The 19545-nt window shown below is 38.3% G+C and overlaps 1 protein-coding gene across 4 annotated transcripts; it reads right to left on the reverse strand.

Annotated features, from left to right (window-relative positions):
* Positions 1–665: 665 nt before the first annotated feature.
* On the reverse strand, positions 666–19545 carry LOC143889803 (MICOS complex subunit MIC10-like). Of its 4 annotated transcripts, none has more exons than XM_077394157.1 (4): positions 19346–19545; positions 6188–6336; positions 854–906; positions 666–752 (listed from the first exon to the last, which is right to left on the reverse strand). In XM_077394157.1, exons 1-3 carry the CDS (start codon positions 19473–19475, stop codon positions 892–894), a joined length of 294 nt encoding a protein of 97 aa, XP_077250272.1. In that variant the 5' UTR covers positions 19476–19545; the 3' UTR covers positions 666–752; positions 854–891. The 4 variants fall into 4 exon arrangements, with proteins under 4 accessions (XP_077250272.1, XP_077250274.1, XP_077250271.1 ...); XM_077394159.1 differs by having other exon boundaries at positions 6203–6336; positions 19346–19544; XM_077394156.1 differs by having other exon boundaries at positions 666–906.

Consider the following 19545-nt stretch of genomic DNA (forward strand, 5'->3'; position numbering starts at 1 on the left):
CTTTACAAAATTTCAACCGAAATTGAGCCCAAAAAAACGACATTTCGAGCATCTTTACCTAATTTTGGCCAAAATTTCAAGATTTTGGCTGAAATTTCAGTTTCAGCTAAGACCGAAATATATGCCGAAACCGAAAATTCAAACCATGGTCATAAACACTATTGGGGCTGCCCCAAGTAATAAAAGGGGGTAAATATAACGCTTCCTTATCACCCGGGTTGCAACTTGGGTCGGTTTGGGATGGGTTGAGCTTTTGGTAAAAACATGAATTGAAATCAACCTGAACCCAACCCGATTTTAAGGTAAAAGCTCAATCCGAATTCCCAAAAATCGACCCCAGTTGCACCCACGCCAGATAATTCGGTGAGATAGTACAATGAAAGGGCCCATGTAGCTGATTTTTTTTCAAGGCCGCCCTTCAGTTTAAAAAATTTAAAACAATTCTCAAATGCTAATTTTTTAACATAATAATATGGTTATAACAAGTAATATATTGAAAATTAAAATTGTTTGAAATGGGTAAATATAATGTTTTATTTCCACGTAAACAACTTATTATTAGAATGGATAAAACTCAAAACATGTGATATAGAAGTATCACAGAGAGAATCCTGGAGTATTGGAAACCGACACGCACTCATTCAGAAGAATCTATAGAACATGGCTGAAAATCAACAGAAACAAACATTGATTATTTGCTCTAACATCATCTGAAAACCCAAAGGCAAAAGGATACAGTTTACACCATGCATCTGAAAGGAATAACACTATTAAACACGCTGAAAGCTGTCGCATATAAAAAAAGAAGCAACAACATAATCTCAATTCAAAAATTCCGATAAGACGTTGGGACCTTAATTTCTTCTGGATCCCATTCAGCAGAATTCAACATCACTCCTTTTCTTCCTAGGAGAAAGAAAGAATCATAATTAGCTTTTCTCAGAATCATAATCAAATGTATACATAGAACAGTCCCCATTTGATACAGATTTGAAAAGTTCAAAACCAAAAATATCAACCATGAATCAAATTATCTTGGATTAAAAAAGGTTACTCTATGTTTGCTAAGTTTGTCATCAGAGGCACGTGTATTAGGGAAGTCCACTCTGCCTTCGATGCATGTCCAACACTTGGATGCAAGGCATATAAGCAAATACATTCTCTTAGCGGTGCTGTTATAATTTAACTTCATCAGTCATTATCTGGGTTTAAAAACTGGAACTCAACTAAAATGTAAAAATTGAAGATGACCTGAATCTGAGTCACTTGGACCTCGATCAAATGCTCAAGTCGAACTTTAGGAATTCAGTGAGCTTTTACATCACCTGATCAGTGAAGTACTTTAAATACCTCATTTGAGTTATACAAATACTGAGTTGGGTTTTAAGAACTTCAACAGATTGTTCAGGACAATCAATCATGAAGGATCCAACTCTTTCTCGAACAAATAAATTAAAGAAAGGTCTTTAATTAGATTCTCAACACCGTAACAGAATAAGTCATAACCAAATAAGTCATAACCAAATAAGGTGCTGGTATTCAAAATCGTGACTTATCTATTATATTGTTCAATACGGTCACGGATAATATTAATAATTTCGTCGACTCGAAGGGTTACCATTAGTGTCTCTAGTCAACATGAGCTTTGATTGTCAAGTTGACTCTGAGTTTTCAACTATTTTATTGAATTTCAAGTACTGGTTATTAGATATATCTGCATAGTGACCAGCACAATGGTTGATTAGCTTATCGTCAGTAATCAGTAATATTTACTGATATGTGCCGTCCATTCAAAGAAAAGCCAATTACATCCCCGAGAGGACCGCTAGTTACTGTTAGAGTTTGTACACTTTTAGTGATGTTTACATGGGGAATCTCTTATCTTTTACATTTAAGTCCCTCGTTAAGGTCCTCATTGTAATGTCTAAAAGTGTGGTGAATGATAATAAAAGCAGGAAGTCTTCACGCAGGGGATATGTTCTCACGACCTCTAATCCTCTAAAAGTTCTTATTCCCTCTTACTTTATCCTCTCTTCTTTTCTTCTACTATCTTCTCTACGATTACATGGTATCTGAGCCAGAACTCAGAGCCTAAGCAAGTGATGAGAAATGTCTGTACAAGAAAACATGGATAATTTTTCGTTTTCCTTCCTCGGCTAAGATTTAGGAGGCATTAAGTATTTGTTTGGCCTGAATTTTAAGAAGAATTATCTTTCTATGTATTAGGAATTATGTTTCATTTCGTTCTGTGATAGTTTGACTTGGTTTTGAAAAATTCTTATATGGGAAGTTGTTGGATCATTTAAGAAAAAAAATTCTATTTCAGTTTTTTTTTTTGTGGGAGAGAGAAATAATAAGATTTTAATCAAAAGCAAAGGGAAAATGGAAAATTGAGTACTTGATCGAGAGATCGGGAAAAGGAAAACAAAACAGAAAAATAATATACCAATGGTGTCTTCTCCTCAACCAATTGGGGTAAAGGATCACTAACATATTTGGTCCATACACTCGTCAAGCAAAAGAATCAGTCTCCATGTTCCATGGTTTTAATGTCAGAGAAATCTTAGTGAATTAAATTGAGCTTTAGAGAAGGCATAAGCAAGTAATAAGGGTATACATGAGAAAATGGATGAAAATGGGAATATACTTACTCAAAGATAAGCATATACCAACTTTCTTTATGAACATGCAAAAAAGATGGAAAATATGTGTATATTTGAACAAGTCAAGTGAGTTATACTTAGCAAAGGGTAAAAAATGTGTCTTTTTGTTAAATTTGGTTGATGTAATGATTTCTTGTATTTTTAAATATTTTATTATTTTGAATCTTACAACTATTTGTTTTAAAATTATAAAAAAAAACAATGGTCATAGCAACTTTTCCGAAATGAAACACTGAAACAGACAAAACACCAGTACTTCCATTTAGTGAGCAAACTAAAATGTCCATCGGAACAAGATTTTCTCCTACTCGAGGCCATTTGTTTCTTGTTGTATATGTTTCTGTTTTTCTGCTTCTTCTCTTTGTATTGACTATGTTGGTCACGGGGTTTCCCCTCTTCCTTTTCATAATAAAATTCTTTTTTTTGTGAAAGAGAAAAGATTTCATTGATAATGTGAAAGAAACATTGGGGACCAGGGGTCCCATCCTGCTTTACATTAGTATCAATGGGACCAGACCAGGGGCATACCGCTGAGCCAAGGAAAGTAGAACATAAGAGAATATGAGGAAACATTCATGATCGCACCACCTAACATCGAGCCCAATTCTTAACCAGACACTACCGTCCAAGAAAGGAGAGACCTTTTAAACATCCAACACAGACCTCTTTCCACAATCAAACTGAAAAAACAAGCAAAAAAAAACTTCCAGGCAAAAATGCCTCCAAAGCGAGAGACCAAAGTCTCTCAAGCTAACGGAAGATCTATTTCATTTCTTACTCCCCACCTGGATACCAGTAGAGCTTATCGCCTCAGACTCCCACCGGAGAAATGTACTATCCAACACTTCCATCTTCCAGACACGTACAGGGGAAACACAACCCTTCCGCCAGCCATTTTCTTCAAACAACAACAACATCAAGAAGCTGAAAACAACTAATTCCTCCTCCTGAAGACCCAACTAGCAAAAAAACCTCGAACCCCAAAAAACTACAAGCTTACCTTCTAAAACCTAACTAAGAAGCCAACAACTTCCCCCAGGGCATCCAGACTCAAACACCAGACAAACTACAGGACTGATACTCAAAAAGCCCCTAGCCAAAAAACATATTTACATAGGGGAGAATACTCTCTAGTTCTTCTGGGAGGCAGGCTTTCCCATGACCCGACCCAGACTTTTACCTTTTTCCTTCTTCTCGCTCGAATATCTTTCCTCGGCCCCCAAGGAACTCCTCTTTTCCTTCACTGATTCTTCTTCAAAACTTGACCCAAAGACATCACCAATAGCCAACATTTCATTGACTTCGTCAGTTGGGGTGGCATCTTCCTCCAGACTAACCAAACTATCCTTCTCCTTTTTCTTCTCCTCTTCCTCCCATCGCAACCTCCTTTCCTTTCTCTCTTCCTCCAGGGCCCTTTAAAGTGCGGGAGTTTATATACTGGGATGCAAGCACTCTTGACATCTCTTTCTCCTGTTAAGCGAAAGAACTCCTCCACATTCTCTTTGGCTGCTTTTTTGAAATCCTTCCACTCTTTCTTTAGGATTTCCATCTGCCTTTCCTTTGGAGTTGGAGGTCCTTCATATAGCCTTTTCTCCTTTGGACTTAGTTGATTTTTTACTTTCTTCAGTCAGGCCTTCCCATTCTACTTTCCTTTTACCCTTTCTATCAACTCCATCGCCTTCACCAACATCACTTGGATTATTAAGATTATCCATCACCCTTCGAAGCACAGCGACTAATCTTTTCTTTTCTTTTCTTTCTCTTCTCAACCCTTGCTAAACCCTGTAACTTCCTTCCTCTTACTAAACCTTGTAACTTCCTTTTAAAGATGGAAAGACCACCTTTAGAAATCCAAAGCGACAGCAGTTTGTTGCCATGATTATATCCTTTGGGTTTGGGGCCTCCTTGGACGAAGAAAGCTTTCATCTTTAAAGAAACTTTTCAACTTTTGTTCTAGGTTGACAAGTTTCTTGTGATTGTGACTCCTGACAACCTCATCCCAATCAAGTTTCCCAAAATTCTTTTTTAAACTATCCTTATATTTCATTGAGCCAGCCAGGCTTTCTACCTTTCTTCCACTTAATCGATTCCTATTGCCCTTTCTTTGAGCGCCACCTATCCTTAAAATTAATGCTCTCGGATTGCTCTCCAAAGCAAGATGTCCTTTTTTCCTAGGGCTCAACGATCGAGTAACTGCCATCTGAGAATCGCTGAAGGATTTCCTTTTCAATTCAAATTCTTTCAACGGCTCTTTTTTCCTTTTCCTTTACTTTGTCAGGAAATCCCCTTTCCTTTGCTAACCCGGAATAATTTTTCCTTTAGCATTGACCCACAAGAACATTGTTTGTCTTCCTCCTCTCGACGTCTATAACATTAATTTCCTTGTCCACCACCTTAATATTTATTGGATAGCTATTTGATCCCACCTTAAGGCTAATAAATGGAATCTGGTAGTTCCAGTTTGGAGTAAGAATTTTCGATGAAGCATAAGCCATGCAATGGTCATGCCTCCCTGTTAAGCGGACCTCAATCACCTACCCGAAGAATTTTCCCAAAGCCTCAATTGTTGAAGGAGACCGTGCATGTGGCGGAATGTCGTAGAACCTAATCCATTTAGCTCTTATTCCAGTGTTGAGCAATGGACTCCAAGCCTGCAGCGAGGAGAGGTTTCCACCAAGGGCGCCATTTCCTCTATTAAGGATCCCTTTTGCTTGTAGTTCCGGCTCGAAATTAAAAAGGATTCGGTTTTGCTAGCTGAGGTAGCTCCCAAAATATTTTTGCCCATGACCATATCTCTCCCCAAGACCATGAGTTGTTTCTCATGCATCCCACCAAACTTCTTTTTAGGGCCAATTTGTGCTCCTCAACCTGATCCAACGGTATTCTAATCATCGGAGGGCCACTGCTGGTGCTGGTTTCATTATCTTCATCATTTTTGGTGTACATCCTTATCTCCCGAGAGAGTCTGATCTCTTGCTCGTCCCGATCGAGGCACCCGGCACCTCCGACATAGATTGCAACTTCCGAAATTCTTATAACCACAGCCAGGGCATTTCCAATCCCAATGATAAGTGGGTGAACTCCTCCGGCTCCTTTCCTCCCAAGAACCGCTATTACTAACTCTTCCCTGGAATTTCTGAAAGAGGGGCTCCCGCCCTTCCTTATATCCTGCATAAGGATACCTGGTGAGGGGATCCATTGAATCAACAGCACTTTTTCCTACAGAACGTGCTGAACCCATGCGAGGGGCTTCTCTATAGAAGAACCCCATGAGCCCACTCCTTTCAACAAAAAATTTCGTAGGTGGTGATTGTGTTGAATGAAATTTTCATAATAAAATTCTTGATCATTCAAAAAAATAAAATGTCCACCGGAACAAAATTTATAACTATGATCCTCAGACAAAATGATGGCATATTATTCTTTCCCTTCTCCTATTATAGTAGGCAAACCTCAACTAAGTACAAATTACTTTAGTATTGTGTCTTTAAAACCGTGCAGCTCATGTTGAAAAGTAAACAAACCTCCAAGAGTCTTACTTGCGAAGAAGTCGGAGGAGTGCATGAAAGTTTTGGAGGAGACCCATCAAATTTGTAAGAACACTCAGTATATGCTGTTCCAATACCCACACCAGCACCAAAAGCTACAGATGCCCATCGCGTCACAGGAGTCTCTGGGGATGCAAATCAGAAGAAGATGACGAATCAATTACATGAATGTGATAATGCAGATTTAGTAGAATATTCAACATCAAATAAGATGCAGATGCCATGGCTTTTGAGGTGTTAAGAGAAATCATGTCAGAGAATAATTTGCAATCAGAAATCCATAGAAAGCCCACATTTTGTAATGCAAGTCATCTAGTTGCAATTAAATGCTACACAGAATATTGACATTTGTTTGAGAAAAGAAAATTTCAGTTTACAAGATAGCAAATTTAAAATGTATATCAGTCAAAAAAAAAAAGAATGGCAAATTTTAAAAAGCAGCAGAATGCCACCGGGACTGACTAAAATGAAAAAACGAAATAAACACATATCATTTCTTTCAAGTGAATGTTTACTTTCTTAATTCACATAACAGGCCAAAATGTGGAATCACTTCAATTTACGGTGTAATCGGGTTTAATATAATACTGTGCGCAGTAAATCAATGATTATTTTAGTAAAACTCTGTGCAAATCATTCAGATGGCATTTAGAGAAAGTTCTTTCACCAGACTTTGAAGCCTCTGCCTCATTAGCATGAGTTTAAGATCTCAACCATATAAACAAAGAGGACAGGTAACAACAAATAATAAAGCAGGTGAGAGGCAGCTAGAAAAATTAGGTTACTTGGGACAAAAATATATATAAAAAAAAAAAAATATGAGGCATGCATGGATGAAGTATACTAGGATGTTGACTGAGAATAGCCATAACGTGAGTTCGCTGTCTCATGGCGCAAAATTTTAAGGTTCCAGTCAACAAAATTAAATGATTAGGTTGTCGTTTATAGAGAAAACCAGATGATTAACCAGACCCAAGGAAACATGGACCGCAGCACATCATTTAGAGGATATGGGATCCTCAAATCTACATGTTAAAGTTCACTCACCTTTGTTCCCCGGAATTGTGTAAGAAGAAACTTCACAAAATATTTCGAATTAAGAAATTTCATGAATAAGAACTATGGTAGCATTCTTAAGCTTTAATCGAAAGAGATGGAAGAAAATGAAAAAATGTATAGCATGAAATTTTGTGGAATAGAATGACGGCCTCTTTTTCTTTTTTTCTTTTTTGACGACAATAGAAAGTTGACCTCCATGCACATGCATTGCATCAAATTCATTATTTCAAGTGATGTTAAACCCGCTCATATAGCTGCCGGTGCACTATAATCAAGAAGTGCCACGAGACAAGGAACCAAAGAAAACGTTTACCAAGTTCCAAAAATTTATTAAAAATAACTAAATACTCAACTCAACTCAACAAAGGCTTTGTCCCAAACTAGTTGGGGTCGGCTAAATGAATCCTTTAGAAAAATTTCATGAAGAAGGTGAAAGGAATCTACCCGGCTCTAATTCTGGCTCTAGTTGGGTTCTTCTTCGTGGATCATTTTCTTCCATTCTATCCTATCCAAGTAGGGGTGAGCATTATTCGGTTATAACCGAATAACCGAACCGAACCGAATTGGTCCGTTCGGTTCGGTTTTTTTCTTTTCGGTTTTTTTCTTTTCGAAATTCGGTTATTCGGTTTCGGTTTCGGTTTTCTCAAAAAAAAATTCGGTTAACCGAATAACCGAAATTATGGATGGAAACCATTTTTTTCCAAAAAAAAGTGCTATATGTGCACTTCGTAGGATGATCAAAACCGTCCATTTGATTGATCACAACTTAATTAGGTTGTGCTCAAAAAATCATTTCGATCGGATGATCCTAGCCCTCCGATCCAAACCGAGATTTTGATTTTTTCGCTCTTTTTCTCCCACAATTCGGTTATTCGGTTATAACCGAATTTTTATTCGGTTCGGTTTCTGTTCGGTTTCGGATAATTTCGGTTCGGTTTCGGTTACCGAAATTTGGTAACCGAAATTATTTCGATTACCAAATTTCGGTCTATTCGGTTCGGTTTAAACCGAATAACCACCCTTATATCCAAGGTCATTTTCTCTATTATGCTCTTAGCTATCAAGAATTTCCTCACTGTTTCTACCCAAGTTGTTTTCGGTCTGCCCCTACCTATTTTTACTCCATCAACTTGACACGAGTCGCTTCTTCTCACTAGAGCATCCAAAGACTACGTTGGATATGTCCAAACCATCTTAAGCGGTACTCTCTCATCTTCTCCTCAATTGGTGCCACCTCCACCTTTTTACAAATGTCTTCATTTTTAATTCTATCTACTCTTGTGTGGCCGCACATACATCTAAGCATCCGCATCTCCGCTACACTCATCTTATACACATGCTACTTCTTGGTGGCCCAATATTCTGAGCCGTACAGCATGGCTGGCCTCACAGCTGTCTTATAAAACTTTCCCTTCAACTTGATAGGGATTTTACGGTCGCACAAAACTCCTGAGGCAAGCTTCCACTTCAACCAACTTGCTCTTATTCTATGGTTAACATCCTCTAAAATCTCTCCTTAGTTATGTAGAATTGAACCTAGATAGCAACATATATCCCTCTTAGGTACCTCTTGTCAAGTCATATTTACTACATCCTCGTCCCGCCTCCTTACATTACTAAAGTTGCACTCCATATACTCTGTCTTAGTCCTACTCAGTCTAAAACCTTTGGCCTCCAAAGTAGTTCTCCATAACTCTAACTTAGCATTTACTTCTGCCTTTGTTTCATCGATTAATACTATGTCGTCTACAAATAACATACACCACAGCACCTCATCCTGGATAAAGGGCTTAGAGCTGATCCTTGGTGCAGTCCTATTGTAATTGGAAACTCACTAGACGTGACATCCGTGGTTCTAACACTAGTAACTGCTCCATCGTACATATCCTTAATCACATCAACATATTTAGTAGGCACTTTTTTTCCTTTCAAGGACCCACCACATAACACTCCTGAGAACCCTATCATACGCTTTCTACAAATCAATGAAAACCATATGAATGTCCTTTTTTATTTTCTCTAAATCTCTTCATCAACCGCCTAATCAAGAAGATAGTTTCCATAGTCGATCGTCCGGGCATGAAGCCAAACTGATTCTCTGACACCTTAGTCTCTTTTCTTAGTCTATGCTTAATTACCCTCTCCCAAAGCTTCTTGGTATGATTCATTAGCTTAATTCCCCGGTAATTGGTGCAGCTCTGAATATCCCCTTTATTTTTATAAATAACTAAAAAAAACCCTCATTTTCTTTCAAATCACGAAGAGAGAAGAAACCTTGTCTCTGCTTTACCACATGATGTCATTCTTTTCGTCTGATTTGGTTAGCCACTGTGAGCATGGGATGGCGAGTGTCGATGAAGAGCAGAAGCGAGGACATCAGATAGATGGTGGAGGCAAGCAGCAATAGCGAGACAGTAGGGGCAAGTGACAGTTGCAGGTGGCAAGCAAACAGTGCCGACAAGTGGCAACAGCAGCGAGCAGTGCAGCAGACAAAGTATTATTGAGCTATAATAGTGAGCATGATAAAATTACAATAGCTAGAGCAAAGACATACCCTTGCTACTGCATAATGCCCCAAAAAAATATTAAATCCCAAAAGTGAGTTGGATTGGTAGGGGTGTTCTGGGATGGGGGGTTACGGCAATAAGGTAGAGGTTTGGGTGGGCAACGGCACCTTGAGGGGTTTGGGGTGGGTACGACAGCTGGTAAGGGACTTAGCTTGGGTGACTTTGGGGTTGTGTCAAAGGGGGAGGGTTTGGCGTGGGAGACAAAGGGGGTTGGGGTCAAGGTTTCGTTGATTCGACTACATTTCTTGATCAGCTTGCTCTTTGAGATGTTTGGCTTATAGATTTTTTCTTTTTTTTTTATCTTGCCTGTTATTACATTTTTATTGTTGTATTTTCCCATGTCCTTATACTTTCCTGCTTTGTTTTGCTTTTGTATGACCATCTATAGCTAGAGCAAAGACATACCCTTGCTACTGCATAATGCCCCAAAAAAATATTAAATCCCAAAAGTGAGTTGGATTGGTAGGGGTGTTCTGGGATGGGGGGTTACGGCAATAAGGTAGAGGTTTGGGTGGGCAACGGCACCTTGAGGGGTTTGGGGTGGGTACGACAGCTGGTAAGGGACTTAGCTTGGGTGACTTTGGGGTTGTGTCAAAGGGGGAGGGTTTGGCGTGGGAGACAAAGGGGGTTGGGGTCAAGGTTTCGTTGATTCGACTACATTTCTTGATCAGCTTGCTCTTTGAGATGTTTGGCTTATAGATTTTTTCTTTTTTTTTTATCTTGCCTGTTATTACATTTTTATTGTTGTATTTTCCCATGTCCTTATACTTTCCTGCTTTGTTTTGCTTTTGTATGACCATCTCAATCATCGGACCTTTCATGTTTGCATTAATAAAACTTAAATCATTCAAAACACACACACATACACAAATTATGTGGTTCGACGCAACAGTCTACGTCCACGAGTGAATCACATTCTTCCAATATAAGAGAAAAGATTACAAAGGACCTGTTTAGTTAGTAAGAAGGTCAAAGGCCCGTTGGACTCCAATTTCAAATTTGAATTAGGTAATCACGAGGCTGAATCCTCATCGACCGATTTGCTAAGAGCTTGACAGCCTGTTGCAAACGAAGGTCGGCTACATAAGATGACTCAGCATAAGACATTAAATGACTACTCGTAGCATTGCAAGAATGGACACTCAAAGTAGAGGGGAGACGAAACATGGTAGAAAAATCGACAGTATCCCTCTCCGGGTCCCGAGGCAAGATAAGGCTGTCAATTCCCCTACGATTGAAAAAGGATGGCCATCATATGGATCTTCAAAAAGGAAGCCACAGATCTTTTGCTTCACATCCCACTCTTGGAAGACGTGGCAACTTCATTAAGAAGTATACGAAAAGGTTTCGTACTAACCCCGCCTTCAACGTGCACCATGGTTATGGAATCAAGAATAATAATTACTCAAAACACCCACAAGTCAGTCCATTCCTATATAAAAAGAGGGAGAGTAAGCGTTATAGCAAATTCGATATAAAATCAAAAAAGAAAAAGAAAGTTGTTTCTACCCTTCTTGATCTTTTAGAAAACTTTAATATGGATGGAGATTCCAGATCCTCTGCTGAAGGAAGGAGGTTTGAGCACACAGGTAAAAGGCCGGTCGCTAGGGAGGAAGGATTAGGGGTTGAGGAAAAGATGTCCTTCAAAAGACATGGCAAAGGCAAAAGGAGGAAGAGGCAACAATCATCCTCGCGAGGGTAAGTCGTGCAGGCTTTTTTAGAACTTCAGTGGAAGAGACTCCAAGAAGAAGCAAAAGACAAGGAAAATGAGCTAGAAGCCCTCACTGGCAAGAAATTCCTGGGGGAAATTTGCATCCTAACTTCAATGATATGTTTATAATTGTTGGCGATAACATGGTTTCAGGTAGAAGAGCAAGAAGTTGTGGGGAAGCGAATACACACGATAATATTCAAGGCTTAGAATACCTCGACACTCACATTGAATAAAGAAATGATGTGTTAATGATTATGAGATGGAGGAGATAGAATCTTCACCAAATGGTCGTGGTTGGTCGCCTAGACAAAGAACTCATGATGTATTGTCAAGTCCCACAACACAAGTAAAGAAGAAGAAAAGCAATGATGTTATACCCGAAACATTAGTCAATCTGACCAATTCCCTTGATAAGATAACCTCCACTGATAAAAGCTTATTACTAACGAAGGTAGCGAGTGAGCTACAAAATATTAAGAATGACTTAGAGCCTTCGTTTGATATTAAAATTCAATGATTTTTTATGACGAATAATAACGATGCATTATGGTTCTTGAGCCTTGGTAAAGATGAGACATCCATGGATGAAACTCGAGCTTGCAGATTAAGAGAAAGGTATACAGTCTCTAAGGAAAGGTTATTTTTTAGAATTTTTATTGTAAATGAAATGTGAACACCTCTTTCTATTTTTGGTTTAAATATAATCTCAGCAACAAAGGTGTAATGACAGTCTCTCTTACATGAGAGTAACTATTAGTTTTTTGCAAATATTTTGCATTTATATTTGCAACTTATTAGTTTGATATGTTTTAGTTGCCCTTCCATATTAGACCCAATAATATATCAATGATTAGTAACAAGGTGAGTTCACTATTGTATTAATGTTAAGCCCTCTATTGAAGCACCACTAATATATATATATAACTCATTACTATGCATGTAGGGCCCTTTGGCCATTGTCAATCACTCAAATGATGTGCTCCTGTTTCTTTTCGAAACATCATGCATTCAAACGAGAGGAATATCCTTCAAGGAAAAATCGTTCCCTTTCATGTTTGTCACTTTGGTGTACCAAATGACCACAAGGATTCCCTTGAAAGGAAAGGAAAAGGAAAGCCATGGTGGAAAGACCTTTCCTACTAACCAAATAGGCCCTTAAATAATAGTACTAGAATTTTTCTTTTTTCTTCAAATTTATCCTCCTCCAGTACCTGATTGCCGGTGTGTGTGTGTGTTCCTTGAATATTTAAAGGTTTCGACTACCATCTGTCCAACATTTGCCTTGACTAACATTCGCATTGCTTATCCCAGCAAAACTAAAATTTCAAAATTTTCACGTTAAACTTCGAGCAAGAAATTTGCAATTGCCAAACTCAAATCTTTCCAGAGTGTTGAACCCACACTCTCATGAGTCGTGAACAATTTCATTGTATCTACCATATTTTAGCCATGTGATGGGCATGCAAAGATCTTCACTCTCTTATAACACCTTCACCACCATCTACCTAAACAAACTTAAAAATCGCAGGCCTGAATTGGGAAAAACTTCATTCCAACTTAGGCTTAATGGCCCTTCCAAGAAAGAAGACTTTTTTTTTCTTTTTCATCTATTTCACGGGGAGGTCCTTTGCATCATTTCAATCTTTTTTTCTGAAATAGAGACCAACATGTTGGAAAGAATCATATGATTGACCATAATTTTCAAAACATGATTTGATTTAAGTATGTTACAACTCAATCGCAGGAAAGGTTGGGTAACCACCAAGAAGAGAAGGTAACCTTCCTCTTTTTTCTGACTAGGTGGCAGCCTTAAGTTTTGGCAAATTTATCACCACTCATAATCCAAAATCTTCACATTTTCACAAGCCCAAAAAACAATGGGAAAAATAAATGAAGAGCTGACTCAAATGAGAAGCAATGGCCCTAAAAACCCACAAATGCTAACAACCCAAGATTGCATCAAATTATCAACCCTAAATGTCTTTCAGAAATAAAATAAAAACAGATAGAGGGATTCATTTAATTCAAAACCTATTGAAAAGAATGGCATTCAAACATGTGTTCTACATGTGTGTTTCATTTTTCATTACCAGATTAATACATAATAGCATCCACTAAGATTTATTCTACTAATGCTTCTCTATTTCTTTTAAAGCATGGAGTAAGAGATAAACAATGAAACGACGATTCAGACTAATGTAAATCAATTCTAAATAACTCGAAACAAACCAATGCATAACAAAGAAAAAATATTAGTGGATGTGTTAAGGCGATGGGGAATCCAGAGAGTCGGTGGATTGTTCGGATAAGCTCTTTTGTTGCTTGAAGCATTTCTCTCAAAGCATCAAAGTGGAATGCTTGGACAGCTGCCCCCAGCCCCTATTTAAGGATATAAATATTAAAGGGATAAGGAGAGAGGAGGTTATGGGCTTCAGCCCATATGGGCCCAGCACCTGGTCCATTATCTATGGGCTTATATATGTGAACATATATCCAACAATCTCCTCCTTATGTTCTACATATAGCCCGATCCATAGATAGAAAGTGTGATGTTCAAACAATATATTGAACTATCCACATCACATTATCATAAAAGATCTGTAATCCAACTGAAAAAACACAAATTCTTTTATGAACAAAACAAGAGTTTTATATACAATAAACTCAACCAAAATGAAGTTTCATATATACATGAACCCCACTGCTCTTAAGAAGAATTCATTCATGGGGTATGATTCTCATCAAGATCCAAAATAAAGTTTCACATATAAGTGAACTCTATATACATACTGAAAGAAAACACTCATTCTTTACAACTTTAGAAGATTTACTCATCAAGTAAGTCATCTTCATCAAAGTCAAAATCAAGATGCGCTCCTCCTTTTTCGCCAATCCCTGTGAATTACCACAATATGGATTTCATGAGAATGAATCCAACCATTTGTGTAAAACCATAAATTACACACATGAATGGCTGAAAAAGTATCAGTATCACTCTCATCATAAGCATCATTATCAAGTTTCAATAAAGAACAAGACCAAAATAGCTTGTTTTGCAAAGAACTATTGTACCATAATTGTCAAGTTTCAATAAAGAACAAGACCAAAAAACTGGTTTCTTTTGCAAACAACCATTTCATGGTTTCATAAAATGTTAAGTCATCTTATCCATATTTGAGTCAAGTTGAATCATCAGGTGTGGAATGTCCAACCCTTCCCAAACAGGATAACAAAGTTTGAGTTAAATTGTATGATCAAATGTGGAATGTACAACCTATCTCAAAAGAGGGTATATCATCAAGTGTGGAATGATATACAACAACTTTAAACATAAAGAAAACATATCAAGTGCTTATCTAGGGCCATACAAGGAGTATTCGAAAATTCAAGTGAACATGGATAATGTAGATTAGTGTCCATAACATGGATAATGTAAGTTAAGTCTTTTCTACAAAGGCGTTAACTTAAGTTCCTTCTGTCTTTACAGACTTTAATCCCATTTCCTTTACAGTTTTGAATGTTCGATCTTTATTCAATCCTTTTGTGAGAGCATCAGCCATATTATCCTTTGATCTCACATCAATCAAAGTGATAATCCCGTGTTCAATGAGATAATTCAGCATGGCATGTTTCAGCCTAAGATGTCTCCTCTTACCATTAAAGAGTGAGTTCTTTACAATCGTAATTGTAGCTTGATTATCACAGAAGACACTTAAGGAATGAATCCTTAATCTAGTAAGTGGAATGTCCATAATCAGATTCTTTATCCACTCGGCTTCAGCTGCAGCTGAAGCTAGAGCATAAAGTTCTGATTCCATAGACGACAAGGCAATGCAAGTCTGTCTCTTCGACTTCCACGCTACAGCAGCTCCACTCAGGGTAAATACATAACCACTGGTAGACTTACTGTCTCTTAATTCTGAGCCCCATGATGCATCAAAATAACCTTCCAAAACAGGAGGATGGCCACCATAACAAAGAGCATAATTTTGAGTACCCTTAAGGTATCTCATCAGTCTCATAAGGGCATCCCAATGCTCATGGCCAGGATTACTAGTAAAACGACTCAGCATGCCAACTGTAAAGGCTATGTCTGGCCTAGTGCAACTCATAGCATACATGAGACTACCAATCAGTCTAGAATAATCTAACTGATTCACACTGTCTCCTTCATTAGAGATCAGCTTCTTGGTATAATCAAATGGCGTCTCAATCGGTTTGCATTCACTGCATCCCCATATAGAAAGTAGTTTTTCAATATAATGGGCTTGGCTAAGGGAAATTCCTTGCCTCTCAAACCTTACTTTCATACCAAGAATGGTGTCAACAACACCCAGGTCTTTCATGTCGAATTCTTTACTCAAGGTTAGTTTCACATCACTCACTACAGAGAGATCGGAACCAAGAATCAACATGTCATCGACATACAAGCAAATAATTGTGACCTTATTCGACACAAAACGATAATAAAGGCATTTATCTGAGTCACTTGACAGAAACCCAAGGCTCTTTACTACTTTGTCAAATTTCTGATACCACAATTTAGGTGCTTGTTTAAGACCATATAAAGATTTGTTTAATTTACAAACTTTATTCTCAAAACCTTTCATGACAAACCCTTCAGGTTGATTCATGTAGATTTCATCCGACAGTTCTCCATTGAGAAAAGCTGTCTTTACATCCATTTGATGCACAACAAAATGCTCAATAGATGTCAAAGCAAGAAGAATTCTTATCGTAGCCAAATGACAGACCGGTGAGTAGACATCAAAGTAGTCTATCCCACTCACTTGAGTATAGCCCTTAGCTACTAAACGTGCTTTATATCGAGCTATAGATCCGTCAGGATTAAGTTTCTTCTTCAATATCCATCTACAGCCCACAGTCGTGGCCCCTTTTGGCAAATCGACTAGCTGCCAAGTTAGATTTTGTAACAGAGAGCTCATTTCATCATCAATGGCTTCTGCCCACAACAAAGAATCTCTAGATCTCATCGCTTCCTTATAGGATGATGGATCATTCTCCAAATGGTAGGTCAAAAAGTCCTCACCAAAATTTTTGGGTACTCTAATTCTTGTAGAAACTCTTACAGGAACTGACTCAGACATCAATTTGGGACAAGTGTCAGAAGTGACTGGTTCAGACTCAACTGGCAATTCTGTAACCGCCTCTATATCGCCTGGTATGGTCAAACCCTGATCTCTGAGAAATTTATTCTCAAAGAAAACTGCATCTCGAGATTCTATAACCATATTGGTTGATAGATCCAAAAATCGATCAGCAGCACTATCTTCTGCACCTCCTAGGTAAACACAAGTGTTTGTTTTAGATCCCACTTTAGGTCTCCTAGGATCTGGTATCCTTACATAAGCAATACAGCCCCAAGTCTTAAGAGTATCATATCTACAAGGATGTCCATGCCATAACTCATAAGGAGTGGAGGAACAGTTTGAGTGTGGCAATTTATTCAGGATGTGATTTGCAGTCAAAGTTGCTTCTCCCCAATAGCAATTAGGCATGCCGGCTGTCAATAACATGGAGTTTAACATTTCTGTTAACGTCCTGTTCTTACGCTCAGCTACACCATTAGATTGAGGCGAGTAAGGAGCCGTAGTTTCAAGTATTATGCCCTGAGAGGCACAGAATTCCTTGAACTCTGTCGAAGTGTATTCTCCTCCTCTATCACTCCTAACTCTCTTAATTTTCAGGTTCAGTTGCAATTCAACTCGATTCTTGAAAACTTTAAACTTAGCAAAAGCTTCATCCTTTGATTTTAACAAATAAATATGACAATATCTTGACATATCGTCTATAAATGTGATCAAATACTTCCGACCACCTCTAGTAGTAAAACTTTTAAAGTCACAGAGGTCAGAATGTATCAATTCAAGAAGTTGTGTGCTCCTAGAAACCTGACGAAAAGGTTTTCTAGTGATCTTAGTTTGAGCACAAACCTCACACTTTTCAAAATCATTTGACATATCTAAAGGTATACCATAAGTTTTAGCAAGTTGGACCATTTTCTTATAGTTTACATGTCCCAGTCTGTTATGTAACAACTTAGGAGCAATCAAAGGTGAACTCACTTGACTAACAGTCTCATTTGCTAAACTCAATCTATACATACCATCTATCAAGAAAGCACATCCAAAATAATAAGAGTTAACTGTTAAAGTTACTCTACCACCCAAGAAGGATGTACACATGCCAGCATTGTCAAGCAAACCAATGGAAACCAAAAGAGCTTATCCGAACAATCCACCGACTCTCTGGATTCCCCATCGCCTTAACAATAATCTTGAAGCAAATTTCTGTTGTGGATGCTTGTGCTGCTGTCACAAAACCCACTTTGTGGATGTTCTGCCGTGGATGGATTTTCTGCCGTGGATTCCTCTCGCCGATTGAATTTCGGTTGAAGATCTCTACTCTGTTTGTGCGCCTATAATTTAGAGGGTTTTGACGCGATCTTTGTGACAAAGATTCTGAACAATTTTTCTCTGTGTGATATCTGTGTGATACCCAAAAGGGCTTTGCGAGCTCTGTGTGTGATATTCATCGATGGAGGCAAAGCAGCGGCAGAATAAAGGGTGAGAAATTTGGAGAATTATTTCTCACCAACTCATCTGGTCTGAGACAGAAAGCCTCGGTCTTCGCCTTGGCTGATTTTCTGCTGGTTGACCCGTAAACCCCAATAGCTGTTTGGGTTTAGGTTATTACCTTGGTGGTAATCTCTTGTGGCGGGTTTCATCTTAGCAATCTCGGATTCGGGTATTCGATTTGATTCGCGGTTTCTTGGCTTTGGGTTCTCGCGATTCACTAATCAGGTGCACTCTTTCTATTTTATTTTTATTTTGTGATTATAAAATGGAAAAGACTGCTATTCCCTTTGACATGGTCAAGCTTCAATCCTTTGGAGGATCTGAGTTCAGTTCCTGGAAGCGAAAGACTCAGTTCGGTTTGAAATATGTGAATGTTTTCTATACTGTTCTGAGTACCTTTGCTGATACGGGAGAAGATGTTGATGAATCTCAATGGAAAAAGGATGAGGATTTCTGCAAAGACTTCCTATTAAATTGTTTATCAGATCGTCTTGCAGAAACCTACAGCAAATTTGGCACTGCTAAAGAAATGCTTCAAGATTATTGTTAAGGCGATGGGGAATCCAGAGAGTCGGTGGATTGTTCGGATAAGCTCTTTTGTTGCTTGAAGCATTTCTCTCAAAGCATCAAAGTGGAATGCTTGGACAGCTGCCCCCAGCCCCTATTTAAGGATATAAATATTAAAGGGATAAGGAGAGAGGAGGTTATGGGCTTCAGCCCATATGGGCCCAGCACCTGGTCCATTATCTATGGGCTTATATATGTGAACATATATCCAACAGGATGCTATGCCACAAATATGCCATAACAAAGAACAACATCATGATTAATCCCGAAAACCAATCAAATGGATTTCATAAAAATTAAAAAACCCTAATCAGCTTCCATTCCGATTAGAACCATCCAACAAAACAATTCTCAAAATTCAAGAAAGCTATGCCACAAATATCAGAACAATAAAAACAATAACAACGAAAGCATCAATAAACATAATCAACTTTTACAATTAAACTGAAATTTCTTCCAATATTTGAAACAGGCACCACGAATCACCCCAGATTAATATAGAAAACAAACAACCCATCTACAGAAACATGAAAACATTAACAAAAGAGACCCCAAAAAGAAGTAAATTTCGCAATTGAATATCAAATAGAGGATCAAAAAATAAATGGAAAAAGAGGATAAAACTAACTGAAAAGGAGGAGTCCGCCAAAGGCTCCGGCCAAGGATGAATACATGAATCGACGGACGCTAAGATCGAGGCAAGAATCCCATTTCGCACTCAGGTCGTACTGCGGAGGGCTTTGCTTGTCTTCTGCCATGAGAGGGAGCACCTTTAGAAAAGAAATTGAGTGATTTCTTGTCACGATAAAAGGAGGGCCTGAGCCTTTG

The sequence above is a fragment of the Tasmannia lanceolata genome, unplaced genomic scaffold (genome assembly GCF_043159265.1).
Source record: "Tasmannia lanceolata isolate RefF3 unplaced genomic scaffold, GAP_Taslan_0.1 ptg000013l, whole genome shotgun sequence".
In the NCBI taxonomy this organism is placed as follows: Eukaryota; Viridiplantae; Streptophyta; class Magnoliopsida; order Canellales; family Winteraceae; genus Tasmannia; species Tasmannia lanceolata.